Source organism: Lygodium microphyllum, chromosome 22, assembly GCF_053477565.2.
Source record: "Lygodium microphyllum isolate KBCC chromosome 22, Lygodium_microphyllum_v1.1.10, whole genome shotgun sequence".
Lineage (NCBI taxonomy): Eukaryota > Viridiplantae > Streptophyta > Polypodiopsida > Schizaeales > Lygodiaceae > Lygodium > Lygodium microphyllum.
In genome coordinates this window covers 139,149,915-139,171,361 of record NC_141156.1, presented here as the reverse complement: position 1 = coordinate 139,171,361, position 21,447 = coordinate 139,149,915, and the positions used below count along the sequence as shown (strand labels likewise).

Here is a 21,447-nt window from a genome sequence, read left to right as displayed (position 1 = left end):
ACAACAGACTGTTTTGAGGTATGGGAGATTATAGGGAGTGTTATTGGATGGCATATCTGGAAGGTCTGTTGTCAGGAGGCTTTTGGCGGAGAGAGACTTTCAGCAGAGGCGACCTTAGCAAAGTTTTGGACCTCTATCATCCACTCCCTCCGCGGTCGATGGGACCAAGTGCAGGGCGAGTCGAGAGCTCATTAGGAGCTACGTTTCCATTTCATGCACACTTGGGGCGGCCAAGACCTGTTTTCGTATTGCAGGCAGGCAGCCCCAGATGGCGATAGACTCTACATCAGCTCCAGCTAGTCTATTGAGCAAGAGCACTTCCTTGTATTCAGGTTTTTTCTGAAGTAATATAATTAGCCACACTTTAGTTGCAAAAAAAAACAACAGCAGCAATTCCAAAGAGTAAATGACAAGATGAGGTGTTTCCAAATAACCTTTCAAACTGCTGATTATATCTCCCAGACAACATAAATGGTGTTTGCTGGTGGATATGGCGATCAGGATATGTGCAATACTTTTATGGCCCTGATAATCTCCCACCAGAGGAGTGATGTCAAGTACATTTGGTCATGGCAAAATTAGGTATCAGAATGTGTGATATAGGCTTGCCAACAATCAACCCCAAAGTTGTGTTGTCAGCAAATAATAGACATGCCTTGTGAGACCTGAAGTTCTAGTGGCCCCTAAAATTCTGAAAGATATAATCTCTCAGGTGGTATATTGTTGCCAGTAGAGTAGTGAAGATGGAGGTCCAATGCAGAGGCAACAAGGATGTGCTGCTGAGGAGCTGTATAGAACCCGTTTTGAAAATTGTGGACCTGTAAGAAATGTTTCTTGCACAACAAACACATTCAATGTAACATTAGAGTTCTTAAAATCAGCAAATTGCTTGATGTCTTCTTCTTTAAGCTCCATAAAATATGCTTATTTTTTCGTTCTTGCTTGTTTTGTACTGAACTCTATTATGCAAGAGAGACATATATGCCATGCTTTATTAGGAGAGAAACTTCTACTTGGAGGACAATTTCTGAAAGGAAACTGCCAATATAAAAGAATTGGGGTGCATTTCAGGAGTTTGGTGCTAGTGATAGTGAGTACATAAAGCTGGAGAATACAAGTTTCAATGTAGAATATTGATGAGATTAAAATTCTCTAGTAGACTCTAGGGTCTAGCTTTTTGAGACATTTCATGACTCATATTTTCTCATTTATAGAACTTTGCAGTACTACTCCAAACAGCAAGCTGAGTGTGGTCTTCTCTTTCTAGAAATTTCGAGTCCTCACTTTGGCAATGATACCAAATGAGTGTGCACAATGGAAGAGAAAACATGACGTGGAGAGAGAAGGGAAGAGAGGTTGCAACTGGATCAAGCTAATGAGATGGAAGGTAGTAGCAGAAGATGGAGGAGAGTCCCTAATTGTTGGAGTGTGCCAAAACTTGGAGAAGAAAATTTGTGAATGACTGCTGCCATCAAATCACCCTGGTATAAATAGTAGGAGGGGCAGCAAATTGGCTGAGCTGGTCAAACAAGGGACAAGAAAGGTGGTTGACCTGAATAAAATAGTCAAGAAAATGCTGTTGCCACTGGATCATCTGGTCACCTCATCCTGGCCAGTCTGAACGTAGTCTAGATCTATTGAAAAAGAAATACACAGGTTGGAAGATAGCTCAGCTAATGTGAACACACCAAAAAACGATTGGAAAAGAAATGCATGCTCTAAACAGAGCTGCCTCTGTCAAAAACATGATAGATTGCGTGTTAGATCTCTTAATGTCCCTGTCTCACTTAAATTGAGGCTCACAGGCAGGAGATGGCTGTGCAAGACACATGACTGCTAACATCAACACGACTACGACTAGAGAAGCATGTCACCGTCTCATCTTTGTAGCATAGAGATGGAGCTGCCAAGACCAGCGGAAAGCAGCCACCAAAAGACTTGATGAAACATGCAACCTTGGGTGAGTGCATTTGGGCCAAATTGGGTTGATTTGGAAGAGCATGCATTAAGAATTTTGGGGACGAATAGGGGCTAGTTTGCTGCTGTGTGTTTAGAGGTTGCAGGGTGATTTGGGAGATATACTTGGACAAGTTTGTCATGTGAAATGTCACTATTGGGTGAGAGCAATGCTGGGGTTGGTGGGCCAATTGGTGTTGACTCTTCAGTGTGGGAGTCTTCTAGCTCCCTTGCTATGAGTTTATTGTTTGCTGATTAGTGTTTAAAAAAGTTGTTTATTGTGCTTGTGCTAGTTTATGTTTTGTGTGTTGGGTTTATGGAAGGCCAGTTTTACCAATGCTGGTGTCATGCTGCCTTTCCCTACCTAGTGTTTGCCAATGTTTGTGTCTTGGTGTCTTGTATCAGAATTCATTCTTCTTTAAGAAGATATTCTAAAGAAAAGGTGGTGCCCTTCCCATCCTAGTATTTGTGTCTTGGTTCTACTTCTTTCCAATTGCTCTTGTCATTTAACTTGTGATTTAAATGTGATTGACTTTTGCAAAAAAGCTCAACAATTGACACGCGTTTTCAGTAGTGAGATTTTTGTTAACATCTGCAAGCCCTCCTATGGGGATGCTTTAACAGTATTCTAAAATTTTATTCTAAGCTTTTGTTCTGTGTTCACACATTGGTTTAAAGAAATATTGGGAACTTCATTTTCCAGAAAACAAGGAGAATAATGAGACTCAGAGGAAGAGCAGCAAAGCAATTTCGAAACTATGGTGAACTACTCTACCGAGAAGGTCTCAACAAAGAGGAGGAAAGACAAAGAATCATCCAAAAAAAGCTGCAAGAAGATGAAGATAGAGAGTTGAGATTTTTAACTTTGAGGCCTGAAATTAGGTAATACTCTTCCATTGACTGCAATCTGAAGTCACATATATCATGGCTGTCTTTATGTTAGCTACTTTCACATTACCTTCTTTCTTTAACTGCTTGAAGGAGAAGGTCAAAGCATTTTGTTTTCTAAACTAGTGTCTCTTAATGGACTAGTTAAAAATATGTTCATCTCTCTGCTTTTACTTATTGCTTTTATGATTTTGGTTTAATCTGCTGTGTGAATATTGAGAGGACGATGTAAACTTCTCCTTTTCATATACTTGTCTCTTTTTTTCTTTGGAAGTAAAATGTGGCTGATTATATTACTCAAAAAACTGATTACAACAGAGTGCTCATGCTCAACAGACTAGCTGGAGCTGATGCAAAGTCACCAATACATCATGTATACAAGTCTCTCAGGGCGGTCTAGGGGGGATGGGGGCAAGAAGCCATGGGGGGGGGGGGGGGGGGTATATCGCCAAATGGGGCTGCCTGCCTGCATCACAAAGAACAGACCCTGGCCGCCCCAAGTACGTATGAAGTGACCACAGAGCTCCTTACTCGCCCTGGACTCACCCTTCACCTGATCCCATCGGCCGCGGAGGGAGTGGATGATGGAGGTCCAGAGCTCTGCTAAGGTCCCATGTGCTGAAAGTCTCTCTCCGCCGAAAGCCTCCTGGCACCGCGCCTTCCATATATGCCATCTAGTAAGACTCCCTATGATCTCCCATACCTCTGAGCGGTCTGCTGTGGGCTCCAGTACCTGGCGGATGGGTAGAGCCTCGAGACCGACCATTGCGCACGACCCTGCCTCGATCATGAATATCGTGTCCTGCATCCCAGCCTCATACAAAAGGTGACGGCCTTGGCTGACTGCCTGCCAACAGAAAGCTCCCCATGAGATACACCCAAGGCTAGGTGCTATACGTCGAAGGATATGGCATGCTCCTCTCCACATGAGTTGTGCCTTCTCACATGACCAAAGGCAGTGCTTTGGGGTTCCAAAGGCTGCTGGCTGCAGCGCTTACAGTCTCCCTCCTTCTGCATTTGGGCAAGCCAACTTCTCACTGCCAAACCTCCATGTGCCACTAGCCCTAAGAAGTACGACACCCTCCTTGGCCTCCAGCTATCCCATAGGCGGCGCTAAAAGGTCCGTCGGAAGGGCTCCGTGATGCCATGCTCCCCATAGTGCCTGCTGCGTGATGGCACCTAGTCCATATCCTCCTACATCAGTACATGTCTCCCAATCTTGGCAGTGTACTCTAGGAACCTGGGTGGCTTTTTCGCGACCACAGAGGCCAGCCATAGCCACTCTCCTGGATCCCACTCCAGCTCATCAAGTGGTCTGCCCTCCCAGATCCAAAGGCGCCACTCCCTGAGCTCCTTCCAGAAAACATAGGGGTTCAGTTGCCATTTCTTCCCCTGAAGACCCACCACCCGAATTCTCCTCCAGGAAAGGGTGGCAATCCCCTCATCCTGTTGCCCTCTGTCAATGGCCAGACGTCCCCCCTCCTGAATAGTGAAGAAAGTCCCCTGCGGGGCGCCATCCACTCTACCTGCCACCTGAAGGGGGATGCCTGCCGGTGAAAACCTAGCTGCTCATACCTTCTCGTGCTCTATCATCTCTCATATCGAGGGAGCAAGCCACTCTGGAGATATTGTTGCGTCTATCTCTCTTCTTCTCAACTCCACTCCTCTCTGGCAGCCTGATACTCGTTGCAACACCTCCTCGTCCGCCATCCTGTACACCTCCTGCCATGTCCCGATGGTACGAGCCGGGCCGGCCTCCTACCCAGCCCACTGTATGTGGGGGCGCTCTCCTATCTGTGCCCCTTCCCGATCTTTGACCTGGAGGTTCCAGATCACCGGCTGACGGTCTATTTCCTCCCGGCAACTTGGGGGGCTCTGGATTAGGGCCATACGGAGGCCCTGCCACACGCGGAGTAGGCTACGAAGGAAAGGTGATCTGGGGGGGGTGATCTGGGCTGATGTGAAGATCTATCTTAGGGATGGCCTCCACTCACCGCCAAGCCTCGGTTTGCAATCCTGAAGACCCTCCTGCAATAAGACCTTCCAATTTTGCCTGCCTGGTGTGAGACCGTGGACAACTAGCTTTCCCAAGAGGGCCATACTCTGATGCTCTGGGTCTATGATCCCAAGCCCTTCCTCTGACCTATATCGTATGATGGTCGCCCACGCCACCTTGGCCCTAGAATCCCTGGAGCCATCATACCCAGACCAAAGGAAATTCAGCGCTAGGCGGCGAAGCTGCACTACGCACAATGAGGAGAAGCACCAACATGAGGCGATGTACCAGGCCGTCACTAGGAGGACCTGGTTAACCACCAGGGCTCGACCGGCTAGAGAGAGGCGAACCGTGCTCCAGTAGGTCAGTTTCGTCCGAATAGAATCAAGGACAGGAAGAAACTGCTGGGCAAGAGTGATGTTGAGTCCCACCTGGAACCCTAGGTATCAGATGGTTTGCCCTCTGCTCACCCATCTAAATCCCAAGTGGACGCCCCACTCCGTGTTGGAGTTCGGGTCTGTGAGGAAACCAACCGACTTTCGCCAGTTGATTTTCGCTCCCGCTGCAACGCAGAATACGTCAAGAGCCAGCCTCATTCTCTCCAGTATCAACTCATCGTCCTCTATGTAGAGGCTTGTATCATCTGCATACTTTGAGTCTAACAACTCAGTCTTCTCTCTCATTGGAAGTCGGAGGCTGCGTAATCCGCTCACACGTGACCTGAGGAAGTGAGACATTGCCTCTGTGAAGAGTAGGAACAAGTATGGGGCCAGGGGGCAGCCCTGTCGAACCGATCTCTCCAGCCGAAACTCTTGCCCTCGCCTTCTGCTTATGAGAACCCTGCTGGTGGCCCATTTGTACAGGCCGGAGACCCCACGAATCCAAGCATGGGGGAAGGAGGGGCTGTGCGCCAAGGTCAGTAAGGGGGGGCATGGGATGTGGGGGGGGGGGGGGGGGTGGCTGAGGGGCCTGTGGGAACTCAGGCGAGGTAGTCTGTGGCGCGGGTGGAGAATGTGGGGGGCTGTGGTCCTGTCGTGTGGGGCGGACAGGGGGGGTTGTGGAGTGCTCTGCCGAGAGGGGGTCGCTCGCCCACCAACACCCTGCTGCTGACGAGGCTGGGTATGTGGACCTGGCTGCGCCTCCCCTTGCCGTCTCCCTCTTTGTCGTCTTTGGACCCGTGTGAAACCGTCAGAGTCCACTTGCGGACCTATGGGCGGAGCCGCCTTGGCTCCCAAACGCGTACAAATTGCCGCCTGATGCCCAAAGTCGTGGCAGCGCAGGCACTGCCCTGGTTGCCCAGTCACAATGACTTGTTGCCTAAAGGAGTGCCCGCTTGCCTCAATCTCTAGGAACTGTGGGATATTCTTGACCTCTTTCACTGTCACCTGTACCTTTGGGACTCCTGCTCTACTGTCACTGCATCCGCGAAAGACGCGGGAAGGACTGTGCCGAAGAGCCGTCCAAGTCTTCCACCAACTGGCGATACTCAATCGCCAGGCTAGGGAAAAGAAGGGTGACCGGGTCCCGAAGAAACCTATTGTGGAGTGTAAACAACTCCATAGTAAAGCCACTGTACCAAGGGACCATGTATATGATCCCCTTCGTGGACGCATATGGTGAATTGGCGAGTAGCTCGCGGGCTGCGTCTGCCGAGCTGAGCCGGACCATGAAGATCCCTTGGCCCAATAGGACCGCCTCCACGATCTGCGCTGTGCCGATGCGTAGCGTGGAGTGAAGCCAGTCTCGAAGCCGGGCCCTGGCTGGGGAATGTCCTACTACCTGACCATAAATTGCTGTTTCCATTAGCTCTAGCTCCTTAGCTCGAACGGCTAAGAGCTGCTCCTCAACGAGGACTACGCGCAAGGTGTTTGACTAGGGGGCACTCGCTGAGTGCGCCGGTGTCTGACCATAGGTTTCCGTTGCGTGTCCCTTCTGGGAGAACCTACCTATCATGTTGCTATGCTACTGGAGGGGGAGTTGCTGGAGGGGGAGGGAGCAACTGGAAGGGGGGGGGGGGGAGTGTCGATGGCGAAGGGGGGAGGGAGATTTCTGTTTTCGATGGCGGTGGTGTGACAGTCTGACAAGGGCCCGGCCTCCAGGCGGGATAGCATGCGGGGGGGTGGAGGGAGGAGAAGATAGGCGGGGGCGGGGGCGGGGGCGGCGGCTAGGGGGAGAAAAAACGGAGCTGGGACAGGCGGGATAGGTGCAGGGGCGGCAGGTGGGTGTAGGCAGAGGGGGCAGGGCAGGCGCAGGGGGGTGCAGGGCGGGCGCATGCGGCGCGGAAGACGTAGGCGGTGGCGCAGGGAGATGGCGATGGGGCACTGGCGAAGGCGAGGGGGATGGGGCGTAGGCACTGATGAGGGGGGTTGGTGATGGTCTTGGCGATGGCGAGGGGGGATGTCGCTGGTGATGGCGCTGATCCGGCCGGATGCGTCGATCAGACGGGGCGGGGGGGGGGGGTAGCTTGTGTGACGTGATGGGGCTGAGCCGTTCTGTTGGCCCTTCATATACTTGTCTCTAACCTAGGAGGAGGTAGCAGGACATCTTGAGTGTATTCGTAAGCATTCTGATTGTAGTTATCACAAGTGTAGCACAGGTTTTCTGCCCTTATGAGGCTGGAAGAGTACTGCAGAGACATTGTAAATACCTTGTCTGCCCCAAAAGCAAATTTATCCTTATCAGAATGCTACTTGATAGGAACATAAATACATCCATTGGACACTCAACAAGACTGCCACAAATTATGCTGAAGCATCGAACTGCTGATCATAAAGGAAGGCAAGATCCCATGTTTGTAGACCTCTCAACCAATCTCTTGTATGTGGTTCTCGGGACCACTGATGTAGGAATGGTAGACCAAGTTCTAGGGTCATTTCTTTCATGGATGGTAAAGTTAACAGAACTTAGTTTTGCACTCTCTAGTTATGATAATCCATCTCCTTGTGTTAAAAAATGGATAACATAGAAGTCCTAAGCTTTTTGGAAAGCAAGGGCCTCCTGCACTACTTTTGTGTGAGTTTGTCTATGTATCTATCTCTTTGTTTATGTCTCTCTCTCTCTGCACGAGGGGCCTATACACAGCTAGACACACTCGATCTTTTGACGCCTAGTGCGACAGAAGAAGAGGGCATTTCTATCCAGATTGGAGCATGAGGTTTATCAGCTATTCTTGGGACAAGATTGCAAGGAGGTGTGGAAAGCATTCTAGGCACCTCGAGCCCATACATCCATCACCTCCCTAGACACATGGCATGCATATGCCACCTCATTATACTAGGTACATGGGCGGTCCCGACCACCAAAGTATAGACCCACATCATCTACCTTCTCAAGCATGGTGATGGTTTGCAGCGCCATCGATAGATTCTAGCATGACAGGCCCAGGAACATGATGGACTAGTAGTAGAGCACCTATCACATGCCAAAGACATCTTAGCGCCTTTTAGCCCACCGATTCAACATGGCCCTATGTGAAGGCTTCCTTTCTAGTTGGTCAACTAATACCATAGTACCAATCTTGAAAGCTGGAGACCTCATGGTTCTTATGAACATTAGGATGATCATGGTTGGCCACGTGCTACCAAGCTTTATGGATCGATGCTAGAGCATGAGGAGAGGAAATGGGTAGAAAAGCACCAACATTGGGCATGGTCATACTTGGCCACGTGTTAACCAAGCTTTATGGATCGATATTAGAGCATGAGCAGAGCTAATGGGTAGAGAAGCACCAACATTTGGTACGTGGACAGGTAGGGTTTAGGGGGGTTGCTCCACTCTTGATCATATCCTCACACTTTAAGCCATCATTGAGGAGAGCAAGGCACAAGGGAGGAGGGTATATTGTTGCTTTGTGGATTTCATTAAGGCCTTTGACACAGTACCACATGCTAGGCTCGTGCATAGACTACATGAGTTGGAGGTCCCAATGGAGATGAGATTGGGGATATTAGCATTGTACGCGTGTGTTACAGGGTGAGTATGAGTACTAGGAGGGCCGTTGGAGGAGATCACCAACACCATTGGGGTGAAACAAGAATGTCCACTCTCACCTACTCTATTCGGCCTCTATATTGATGAGATATTAGACTACATTGATGGACGTGGAGGGGAGGGAGTTGGCTTGGTGGGGCATTGATACCCATACTATTGTATGCCGATGACATAGTCCTCATCTCTAGCACATCGAAGGGATTGCACTGCCACCTGGATGCACTACAAGTCTTTTGTCAGGATAGGGATCTCATAGTGAACCTTGGAAAAATCAAGGTTATGGTGTTTAACACTTCCTCCTAGTGGATTCGGTGAGGAGTACCCCATTTCACATATGGAGAGGAGATAGTGGAGGTGGTCTAGAGATATGTTTACTTGGGGATTACCTTTTCAAGATTGAGATTCACTTTGAGGAGAGCGGTAAAGAATAGATTGAGATGAGACTATGCAACTCCAGGGGCGATGGAGAGCCAGTGCGCACTCATATAGTTTCAGCAGCCTCGGATGAAGCTTTGGCTCTTCAACACTTTGGTCATACGAACACTTCTGTATGGGGCCCCTGTACAGGGATCAAACGTCTACCACACAAGGAGAGCTACACAAGGTCAATCACTACCTAGGGGAGAGGAGATATATGAGGGATGGGAGTAGATGGAGAGACCCTTGGTACTGATGATTTCACGGATGGTTTGAAATAAGCCCTCTATACTGTACGAGATTATTAAAGTAGAGATGGGAGCACCAGCTCTTGTGACGAAGGCCCTTGTCCAGATAGTGACTTTCTTGCATAAACTTTGGACGTTGCTGAGAGAGATACACTTGGCTTGGAGTAGAGTCATCTAGACAGTTGACATTACAGGGGGGTACTGAGTGTTGGTATGCACGGATAGAGGCATGGCTATAGTTACATGGATTACACATGGATCACCTCCCACCCCTATAGTACAGCTAGGATTGGCTCCACTTGGAGATCAGCTCTTGAGAGGAGTTGCACTGCATCATCAAGATGGACATTGTTTAGATAGACACCTATTGAGGATTTGGGGATGAAGATGGCTTTCTACCAGAAGTATCTTCTACATATATCCCCTGATGGCTTTGTTGTGTGCTTGAGATACATGGATGCACACTTGTCTCATGGTGCATGATGTGCCATTGGGCAGCTCTTTACATGCTAGCATAGGATTGAGATAGGTAGATATAGCATAGACTCACTCCCCTGATGGCTTTGTTAGCTCGAGCTAGAGATAGAGTAGTAGTACTTACGTAGATGCAAACGGTGTACTACGAGATCTAAGGGTGCTTCCATTGCTTGTTTAGAGAGGGATTTGGGCCACTATCCAAGGCTCTCGACTTCCTAGATCAGAGATGTCTTGGGCTCTTTTTGTTGGAGCTACGCTACCACAAAGAGCATCTCTTATGGACCTAGTAGTAGAGACACGGAGCCACACACCGTGTGCACTCACAGAGTTCTACAAAGCATCGACTACTCCCTCCACCACCGAGTCTCAACTAATGGTCTCATCATCGGAGACCACCTTAGACACGGCCACAGAGAGATGTGGAGCCCGCTGCCCATGTCCAACTGGTCCATACCCTAGCACAAGGGGCACCATCTGCAGATAGGATACTATACCGTCATAGGTGTACCCTACTTCGCCGCTTCTCTATTCTAGACAAACCCATGAGAGAGATCATCAGATGAGAGTACTTCTTGAGCATTTCCACATTGTATTTGGCTAGACATCATTTTGTACTCATCAGCTATGTATTGCTCATTGTTTATTTTCCATCTATTTAGTCAGCATTAGATGTTAGCTATTTTGGGACATAGGAAATTTTACTGAATTTTCTGATGTAACATTTTGGTCTCATAGGCCGATTTGGCCTTTTGTAGACGTTAGTATAACTTTCTTTCTTTTTCACCTATCCATGTGTGTTGATCGGGTGTATGTGTGTGTGCTTGCACACACACAAGTATGCGTGTTTTTTTGGTTATTCACTAGTTGTATGTTTCGCTTGCTTTGCTTAAATTTTTTAAAGTTCCCTTGCATTTCTATGGAAAATATTTAGAAGTGTATTTGTTTATAAATTTCCCCCCTCCTCCCTCCCCGAAAAAAAAGGTGTTGCTAATTATATTACTTAGAAGAAATTTATAAAGAACGTACATGTGCTTGACAATCTAGTAGGACCTATCTGAAAATCAGAAAAAAATCATATATACAAGTCTCTAAAGGCAGTCTGGTAGGGGTGGGGGAATAGAAACCATGGGGGGAGGATGTATCACAAGATAGGGCTATCCGCATATGTCATGAAGCCTAGCCACTCTAGGTGAAAATAAATTGATGTCAGAGCTCTTGATGGTGTTGTGAGTCGCCATATAGTTGACCCCACTGGCCGTAGGGTGAGTGGATGAAAACCAATCGTATGGCAAAGCATAGACTGATGAACATTCTCCAGGATTGATCGATTTTATGTGGATGACTGGGCTTGCGACACAGGCAGTTTTACAGGCATCATACCTGGCACGACCCTCTCAGACCACTCACCGATTCAGATACTTCTTCTTGAGAGAGTAGGGGGACCTCATTCCAGTGTAAGGATTCCAGAGCACTTGTTTTATGAGGATGATCTTAGAGAAACAGTCACACAGTGTTGGAGATCTAGACCCTTCTCAGCTGGACGGGTAGCTAGTGACTTGGATGAGAGCCTATAGGAGATTAGTTCCGTCTTTAGAGAGGAGGCCACAAGGAGGAGACAGAGCCTTCTAGAGAAGGAAAGAGCTGCTAGGGCATCATCGGTTGCCTTACAGAGGGAGGAGGAGAGACGGCCAGGATGCAGATGGATAGTTGAGAAGATGCATACCGACAGGGCAGAGATTGACTCCATGAAGGAAGCTAGATCAGAGTACATATTTCATGCAAGAGCCTCTTTTTGGACTCAGTCTGGGGACAGGGTTAATAGGGATTTTTTCCGCACCATAGGGCCCAAACACTCTAGACAGGGTGTTCGGAGACTTAGGAGAGCTGATGGATCCATTGCACAGGGCCCTCTAGAGGTGAGATAGGTGGCCACACAATACTATACATCCCTTCTAGGATCCACCACTAGACCCCCTGGATATGAGAGAGAGAGAGAAGCAGTTTGGCAGAGCACGCAGAGGGTGGTTACAGACAGGATGAGTAGAAATCTGATGGCCCATTTTATATAGGAGGAGTTGGAGGAGGCACTTTGGGCACTACCCTCAGGCAAGTGTCCAGGGGAAGATGGACTAGATAAATCCTTCTTTGTGAGCTACTGGGATCTTATCAAGAAAGGCCTTCACTTAGCCTTTCAGGAGGTTATGGCATCAGGGACTATGCCAGAGAGACTCTCTGAGGGGCTGATTCATCTTATCTCGAAAGAAAGTGGAGATAGATTGGAGATCACACAGTGGAGACCGATCACCTTGCTTGGAACTGCCTATAAGATCCTCGCAAAGGCGATTAGTCCGATATTATACACCCCACTGATGTCAGATATTATACACCCCACTCAGACAGGATTTGTCCGAGAGCGCAGCATGTGGGACAACATCTTCACCTTCTGGGAGACCATAGCTTTGGCTAGATCTAGGAGGCAAGACCTTATTGTTCTCCTTCTCGACTTTGAGAAGGCATATGATCGTGTGGATTGGGAGTTCTTGGAGGGAACAATGTTGAGGATGGGCTTTCCAGAGCTTATTATGAGGTGATAAACTAACCATAGCTAAGGAAGCTAATTGATCACTATAGCCCTTCTTGGCACTCGCTGTGAGAAAAATTGACAGTTCATCAAAGCAATTTTCTTTAACGCTCTCAAATATGTATAAATAAATCTGAAGGCTTAGTGTTGGCCAAGCAAACCACCACCACACACGCAGCTAGTGGAGAGGAATGTAGAGTCCCCATTAGCCAAAAAGGTTTCCCAACTCTTGTGCTGAATTTGCTCCACTATATGATAGACCAAAGGGTGGTTAAAAATAGTCTTATCAACAACTATAGCCCTTCTTTTATGAGAAGCATATAGTTGGTCAAGTAACAAAATGTCTTGAAGGAGAAGAGTAACTGATATATAAGCTTTTGTAAACTAACAAGGCCTAATAATTTATTGTTTAATGCTTGTTAAATGCTTCCTCCAGTTGTAATGAAGCTACACAAATATAAAAAGAAGCAAAAGTTCTTTTTAATCTTAATCTGTATCGGTACATCATTTGTCTATTGTATCTATCAATTTAAAGAGAGGCTGAACCTTTTATGAAAACTTTGTTTTGAAATGTTTTAGCAAGTTGGCAAAGCAAATCAAACGAGATGATGGACCAGTTTGGGATAGGCTGTTACATGAGAAACCAAGACATGATCTGCAGGGTTTACGGCAGGAGGTAAATGTGACTTTGCAGCTAGATGGCAATTTGTTTATTCATTGTATTCCTAGATTTTTTCATGGTGAGGCATGAACTTCTAATGTGAAACTTGAAGGTAAATTGCAGTTTTTGTACAACTCATTTTGTATATTTTTCAGCAGGTTTGGGAAGCAAAATTTATGGAATGTACTTTTCGGCCTAGAATAAATCAACAGTCAGCAGATGATGATTATCTTAGCCATAATCGCTTCGATCAGTTGTTTTGGGATGCTGAAAATCGGCGACGACGCCAAGCTGAATATGGCCAGTGGTATCCAGAGGGGTATGCTTTCAACAAAAGCTTTGTATTAGTGAAATAAGCATCAGTAAATTCTTTTTTCTTGTCTTAAAGAGACCCAAACAACAATCTGTCTCTCCAACATGTAATAACTGAGGAGGAAACTAAGTCTAGTTGAATGCATCCTAGAATGCTATAACATTACAATTATGATGAGTAATGAGTAATCTATCACTAGGTCCATCTAGTGCGTATGATGGGGTCTAATATATCATACATGGGGCAAGGGGCAAGAAGGGATCCTATATCTACTTTGTTAGATATGATCAATGCCCCACCCTCATTAGGTGCTACCAATGATCCATGGTGCTCAAAGTTGTAAGGCCCCCATTATGAGGAGAAGCCATATGTGAGCCCGGACATTGGTTGAGTCCTGACTTGTATGTCAGATGAGGTCTATGTGACCGGATGGCAAAAAGGTGACCGTTGTGGGTCTAATCTTTGGGTTAGACAGAGTAGCTAAGCTGGTAGCAAATCGAGGCACATTGCATCGAGTTGCGGGGTAAGAGAGTTATCAGGGGCCCTAGCCAATGGTAAAGGGAATATTCCCTAGAATATTCCCTAGCCAACTAGTGGAGGTGCACATGGAAGGTCAATAGACACATGGGCACATGGAAGGTCAACAGACACATGTGCATATGGAAGGTCAACAGACACATGGGCACATGGAAGGTCAATAGACACAAGTGCATATGGAAGGTCATCCATCATGACCCCCTTCACAAGCTATAAAAAGCTAAACCTCTTCATAGCTATCTATCATCCATCTTTCACCCAATCAGAGTTGTTGTTCCAGCTAGCCTTAAGCTCTTCACCTATCTTCTGTCTAGATCGTCGTCTAAGCTTCACACTGTGGAAGCGCACGGGTGGACAGAGCCATCTTTGTATCAGTTGTTTGAAGTTAAAGAATTTACTGATTCTCCTCTTATCTGTTGTGTACTCTCTCTATCTCTTTCTCAGATTCTGTTCGCTGCGTCGTGTAATATTTTACATGGTATCAGAGCCCAGGGGGCTCTAGAGATCGGAGAGCGTGCAAGAGGCAAAGGCTTCAACAACAAAGAGAAACTATGTCGACTTCCGGAAGCGGTGCAGGAGGTGGTGTTGCTGTACCGGCTATTCAAACACTGAGGATTCGTCCACTAACCTTCAGCGAAGGCAAGTTAGATGGTACAAACTACACCTTGTGGAAGTTCAAAATTACAACTATCCTTGATTCTTATGAGCTTCTGGAGACTGTGCTGGGGACTGACGCAGAACCACAGCCTATCCCCGACCCATCAAATCCTAGTGTGATGATTCCTTCGAATGCAGATCTTCTGCGAGCTTGGAAACGAAGGAATGCAGATGCATTGTGTGCCTTAGTTACAAGCTGTTCTGACAGTGTTTTGACTTTGATTCAGCATACAACCAAAGCGTCAGAGGCTTGGAATGTACTAAGGAGTCAGTATGAAACACGAAACCAAACAAGGATTCAAAACTTGGAGAATCAACTAGCAGCGGAGAAGTTTGCTGAAGGAGAGACGGTTGAAGCATTCATCACTCGGATTAAGAATCTGCGCGACCAGATGGCTGGCGCTGGGATACAAAAGACTAGCGAAGAGCTAGCTCGTAGGTGTCTTCGGATTTGTCCACAAAAGTTTGATGGACTAGTAACTGTACTTAATACTCAGGTGAGACCTCAAGCTTTGACTTTTGAGGAGTTTTGTGCATTATTAATGGAGGAGGAGTTGAGGCTGAAAGCCCGAGAAGGAAGCAACAATGGAGATGCTACATTCTCTGCCAATGCAAAAGGCAAAGGTGTTTCCTCCACCAAAAATGATGGTGACAAAAAGAAGAAGGGCGGCAAGAAGAAGTTTCAAGGAGAGTGCTTCTACTGCAAGAAGAAAGGACATGCAATTGCAGATTGTCGTGTCAAGAAGGCAGATGAAAAGAATGGTACCCTTAAAAGTAAAGGGAAAGAGACAGCCAATACGGCTGAAGCAGAGTTGGGATTATTCATGGCGACCATTGAGGAAGTGTGCTCCTCGGCGCAAGAAGAATCTACCACTGACTCATGGGTGTTGGATAGTGGGGCCTCCCGTCACATGACCAACAAGAAAGGTCTATACAGTTCTATGCAGCCTCTACAAGAATCCATCAATGTGACGGTTGGAAATGATGCTAAATGCCCTGCTGCGGGCACATGTACTATTTCTTTTGTTGCTGCAAATGGTGAAGTCAAAAAGCTTTCAAATGTGTTGTATGTTCCCGAAATCAGGAGAAATCACTTATCAGTTGCTGCCATAACTGATCTTGGTCATGAAGTGAGGTTCAAGAAGACAGGTGCAAAAATTATTGATAGTGCTGGCACAATTGTTGGCAAAGGAGAAAGAAGGAACAACCTGTATGAGCTAAGTGCTCTTACAGCCACCGCTGGAGTGGGCACAAGTAAGCTTTGGCATGAAAGGTTTGGACACATCAGATTTGCAGTATTGAAGGAGATGCAAAAGCAAGGTATGGTTGCTCACCTACCTACAATAACTGAATTGAAGGAACCATGTGAAGCTTGTATGATGGGCAAGCAACACAGAAAGGCATTTCCACAAGAAAGCAAGAATAGAGCACAGGCTCCTCTAGAGTTGGTGCATGCTGACTTGTGTGGTAAGATGCCTACACAGGCCTTGGGGGGATCTTCTTATTTTATGTTGATTGTCGATGACTACAGTAGGAAGGTGTGGGTGTACTTTCTTCGTGATAAGGCTCAAGCTTTTGGTAAGTTTAAAGAATGGCTAATACTTGTTGAGAATGAAACAGGGAAAAGTGTGAAGAAATTTAGAACAGATGGTGGTGGTGAGTTCAACTCAAAGGAGTTTGAAGGCTTTTACAAGAGCAAAGGGATCAAGCGTCAATTGACGACGCCTCACACACCTCAGCAGAATGGTGTTGTGGAACGCAGGAATCGCACCATTGTGGAGATGGCAAGATGCATGCTAAAGGGCAAGGGATTGCCTAACCATTTTTGGGCTGAAGCTGTTAATACTGCAGTCTACATTCTAAATCGGAGCTATACAAAGGCTCTCAAGGGAAAAACACCTCATGAGGCTTACACTGGTAAGAAACCATCTGTCTCACATTTCAGAATTTTTGGATGTGAATGTTATGCACATGTTCCAGATGAGAAGAGAAACAAGTTACAACCAAAAAGCAGAAAATGTATCTTCTTGGGTTATAGTGATGAGCAGAAGGCTTACAAATTATATGACCAAGAGGCAAAGAAGATCATCGCGAGCCGTGATGTGGTTTTCAAGGAGGAGCCGCATACAGTGGAGGAGGAGAAGGCAAGTTCTTCCACTTTATCATCAAGCGAAGAAGTAGTCCACTATGAACCTGTCCCGAGAGCTATCCCTATCCTTAAGGAGGAGGAAGCATCAAATTCAGATGATGAGGAAAAAGTTCACCAACTTGACATCACCCCACCGGAAAAGCCATTGTCGCGCTGGGTGAAGCAGCTCTATGACCACAATAATCCTATGCCTGCATCTGTTGAGGAGAAGGCAGACGGACCAAGGAGGTCTCAGAGAATAGAGGAGCAACGGAGGGCTTCTGCTCACATAGTCAATATGACCTTGATGGTTGAGATTATGAGAGAAGTAAAGGAGCCAACTGATTTAGAAGAAGCACTTTCAGATTCATCATGGAAGGCTGCTATGCAGGTGGAGTATGACAGCATAATGAAGAATGACACTTGGGAGCTAGTGGATCGACCAGCAAAGCGGAAGGTTATTGGCACCAAGTGGATCTGGAAGGTAAAGTAGAAGGCTGATGGTACCTTAGAAAAGTACAAAGCTAGACTGGTTGTCCAAGGATTTTCACAAGTTGAAGGGTTTGATTTTCAAGAGTCATTTGCCCCAACTGCCAGAATGACCACTATTCGCATGGTACTTGCAGTGGCTGCCCACAAGAAGTGGCCAGTGTACCAAATGGATGTTAAGTCAGCGTTCTTAAATGGTGACCTCAAGGAGGAGGTGTACGTGGCTCAGCCACCAGGGTTTGAGGCCCCCCATTTTGAGAACAAAGTGTGTAAACTGAAGAAGGCATTGTATGGGCTGAAACAAGCCCCCAGAGCATGGTACCAGCAGATAGATAGGTTCTTTTTAAACCTAAACTTCAAAAGATGTGCCTCAGATGCTAACTTGTATGTTTACAGGGATGGTAAAAAGTCTGTAGTGATTGTCTTATATGTGGACGACCTTCTTATTACAGGTGACTATGAAGATATGATCAACCAAACTCGAAAGGCTTTGAGTTCTGAGTTTGAAATGACAGACTTGGGCTTGCTGCACTATTGTTTGGGGATTGAAGTCTGGCAAGAGCCAGGAAAGATCTTCATCTCTCAGAAGAAGTATGCATGGGAGATCTTGAAGGCATTTGGCATGACCGAGTGCAAGGAGATAGCTACACCTATGGAGGTGAATGCAAAGTTATCCATCGAGGATACATCAGCACTAGCAGACATTGGGAGGTATAGGAGGTTGGTCGGCAGTCTGATCTACTTGTGTAACACCAGACCAGATATCAGTTTTGCTGTTGGTGTTTTGAGCAGGTTCTCAAACAAACCTCATGAGAGTCATTGAAAGGCTGGGATGCGGGTGCTCAGATACTTGAAGAAAACTCTTGACTATGGTATCACATACAGTTTCGGAACTTCTCTTGTGGGGAACTGTGACTCAGATTGGGCAGGAGACATTGATTCCAGGAAGTCAGTTTCTGGTTATTGTTTCTCTTTGGGTTCAGGAAATTTCTCTTGGATTAGTAAGAAGCAACCAATAGTGGCATTGTCTTCTACCGAAGCAGAGTACAAGGCAGCTTGTTTTGCTGCATGTGAGGCCGTATGGTTGAGAAGGATTCTATGGCATATGGGAGTGCAGGATGAAGAACCAACTGTGCTGAGATGTGACAATCAGAGTTGCATCGCCATTGCCAAAAATCCAGTGTTTCATGCACGCACCAAACATATAGAGATCCAGTATCACTATGTGCGTGATTTGATGGAAGATGGGATAGTGGAATTGGTCTACTGTCCAACAGAGGAGAATGGAGCAGATATCTTCACCAAAGCACTTACGAAGGATCTGCTTCAAGTTCATCTTCAGAGACTCGGCATTGGGCCGAGGAGATAGTTCACCTATGGGTGGACATTGAGGGGGGGTGTTAGATATGATCAATGCTCCACCCTCATTAGGTGCTACCAATGATCCATGGTGCTCAAAGTTGTAAGGCCCCCATTATGAGGAGAAGCCATATGTGAGCCCGGACATTGGTTGAGTCCTGACTTATATGTCAGATGAGGTCTATGTGACCGGATGGCAAAAAGGTGACCGTTGTGGGTCTAATCTTTGGGTTAGACAGAGTAGCTAAGCTGGTAGCAAATCGAGGCACATTGCATCGAGTTGCGGGGTAAGAGAGTTATCAGGGGCCCTAGCCAATGGTAAAGGATATTCCCTAGCCAACTAGTGGAGGTGCACATGGAAGGTCAATAGACACATGGGCACATGGAAGGTCAACAGACACATGTGCATATGGAAGGTCAACAGACACATGGGCACATGGAAGGTCAATAGACACAAGTGCATATGGAAGGTCATCCATCATGACCCCCTTCACAAGCTATAAAAAGCTAAACCCCTTCATAGCTATCTATCATCCATCTTTCACCCAGTCAGAGTTGTTGTTCCAGCTAGCCTTAAGCTCTTCACCTATCTTCTGTCTAGATCGCCATCTAAGCTTCACACTGTGGAAGCGCACGGGTGGACAGAGCCATCTTTGTATCAGTTGTTTGAAGTTAAAGAATTTACTGATTCTCCTCTTATCTGTTGTGTACTCTCTCTATCTCTTTCTCAGATTTTGTTCGCTGCGCCGTGTAATATTTTACATACTCCACCCTGGTTTAGTCTCTACCATCTCTCCTCCTCTACAATGTCATGCTAGGATCTGATCAATCTGTGCTGCCTGATAGGGTTCTCCTGGTAGGTGTCCAAGTAGTCTAGCTCTTCTGGCTGCCTTGATATCTTAGGCTCTCTGTACTATGATTCCCTTCCATGTCGTCAATGATAAAAATGTGGAGGCCATTGCATGTTGGTAGGGCTGAAGAAGCTAGTGATGTCTGGACTATGGCTCAGATCATTGGCTTTGCATGTATAGTATCCTCTCTGTACTATGAGTCCCTTCTGTGTCGTTAATGATAAAAATGGAGGGGCCATCACATGTTGGTAGGGCTGAAGAAGCTAGTGATGTCTGGACTATGGCTCAGATCATTGGCTCTGCATGTAAAGTAGGCCCTTTGGTGTCTTTGTAGCTCCATGAGGGAAACTCCAAGGCATTTTTGATCAGGATAGGACTATGTGGATCAAGACCCTCTCTGAACAAGCAATGGTATGTCCCCTTGATCTCAAGTATACTGGACATATACAAATGTAATGCTTCTCTCATAGTTGCACTAGTACCACGTGTGAAAGGGTTCATACTATATTATACTATGGGTATTGCACCATAGGCATTAGTACCATGACGTACCAACTTAATGGATACTTCTTTTCTGCCTGATCTGCACTTTGGGATGTGTTAAATGCTTCTTATACTAGTATGATTTTCTCATGAGATTACCTTATTGAGATTTGAACTTCTTCTCTACCTTTTTTTGTGAAAGAAAATTAGGTTTTAGGTAGCTTTTAGGAGATATTTTGTATTTTGAGAGTATTTTGGGCTTCTTTATATGACCATTGAAGCTATTTGGTAATGTTAAATTTAGAGAGATTTGTTGGTCTTGATTTTGTTGTTTAAAGCTTAGGATTTCCTATAGAGTCATTTGAGTGTATGGGCACTAATGATTTGCCTCAATTGTCTTGGATGAAGTCTTGAGTTGTTGAGTTTCCTAATTTGGTACGGGCTGGGGGAACTTCACTCATTTGTATTGTATTGCATGAGAAAGCCCCTAGCTAATCTATAAGAGCTAAGTCATCTATACATTGGGAGCTATGTGGTCAGATGGATGCGATGGCCTGAACTATGGGTACCATTATAGAACAAGGGTCTAGACCCTTCTCCTATAACAACATTAATCGCTTAGACCCATACCTTGTTAGTATCCCAATTGTGATCTTAGAAGTTAGTGGTCCCTAACCATAGACGACCAACTAGCAAAGGGTAGGATCCTTCCATTGTAGTAATGCTTTCCACAAGGATGTACAGATTTGAAGGCCTTGTGTTTAACCATGACCCCTTCAATCAAGCCATTGGTTGCACTTCCCTTACAGATCCTAATTGAAAATGACATCGAAGTGTGGATTGGGCATTTTAATGCTAAGCCACCGTCGACTGTAGCACCTTATGGTGCATCCTCCAAATTCTATTGGGAGTTGGGGGACTGTGAGAGTCGGGGGTGCAAGTGTCTGCAATGGTAGGGATGCCTAATATCAGGTGGTAGTTGGCACTAGTAGATTCTAGTGGTTTACTTTGTAAAGATGGAAATGCATATGATTATGGGCCCTTGACCCCATCTAGGATATTCTATACATATTCTTGAACTAGAGAACTAAGGATACAAGCTTGAGGAAGAGAAAGTGGAATCCTTTCTGTGTGATATTTGTGTGTTAGAGTCTTGGTAGCCTTTCATTTGTGTCTGTTTTTTCTTAGCTGGCCTGATGGTCTGATGTAAATATATTGCTACTTAATTCAATTATCTTCAGGAAAAGAAAAGTGGAAGCCACTTACTGCTGCCAATTTCATGGAGTAAAGCTTCACCTAGTGGCTGATCATCAAGAGCTTTGGCATCCTTGTTGTGGAGGATGGATGAAATAATTGCTTGTGGGTTTGCTATAAAGCCTCCTCTATCACATTCTAGCCTTCCCTAGGTGTTGGCAT

The 21,447-nt window shown here is 46.2% G+C and overlaps 1 protein-coding gene across 11 annotated transcripts in view; it reads left to right on the top strand.

The window, feature by feature from the left end:
• Positions 1–21,447, top strand: part of LOC148017678 (uncharacterized) — a 134,969-nt gene that overhangs the window by 40,978 nt on the left and 72,544 nt on the right. For 9 of the 11 annotated variants that reach the window (XR_015687967.1, XR_015687966.1, XM_087663517.1 and 6 more), the window contains exons 7-9: positions 2,660–2,838; positions 13,133–13,229; positions 13,370–13,533. Coding sequence is in view for 9 of the 11 variants with exons in the window: in XM_087663517.1 (XP_087519643.1) it covers positions 2,660–2,838; positions 13,133–13,229; positions 13,370–13,533 (440 nt within the window). In the remaining 2 variants the exon portion in view is untranslated. The remainder of the gene's footprint in view (positions 1–2,659; positions 2,839–13,132; positions 13,230–13,369; positions 13,534–21,447) is intronic. The other 2 variants (XM_087663516.1, XM_087663514.1) reach the window with 1 other exon arrangement.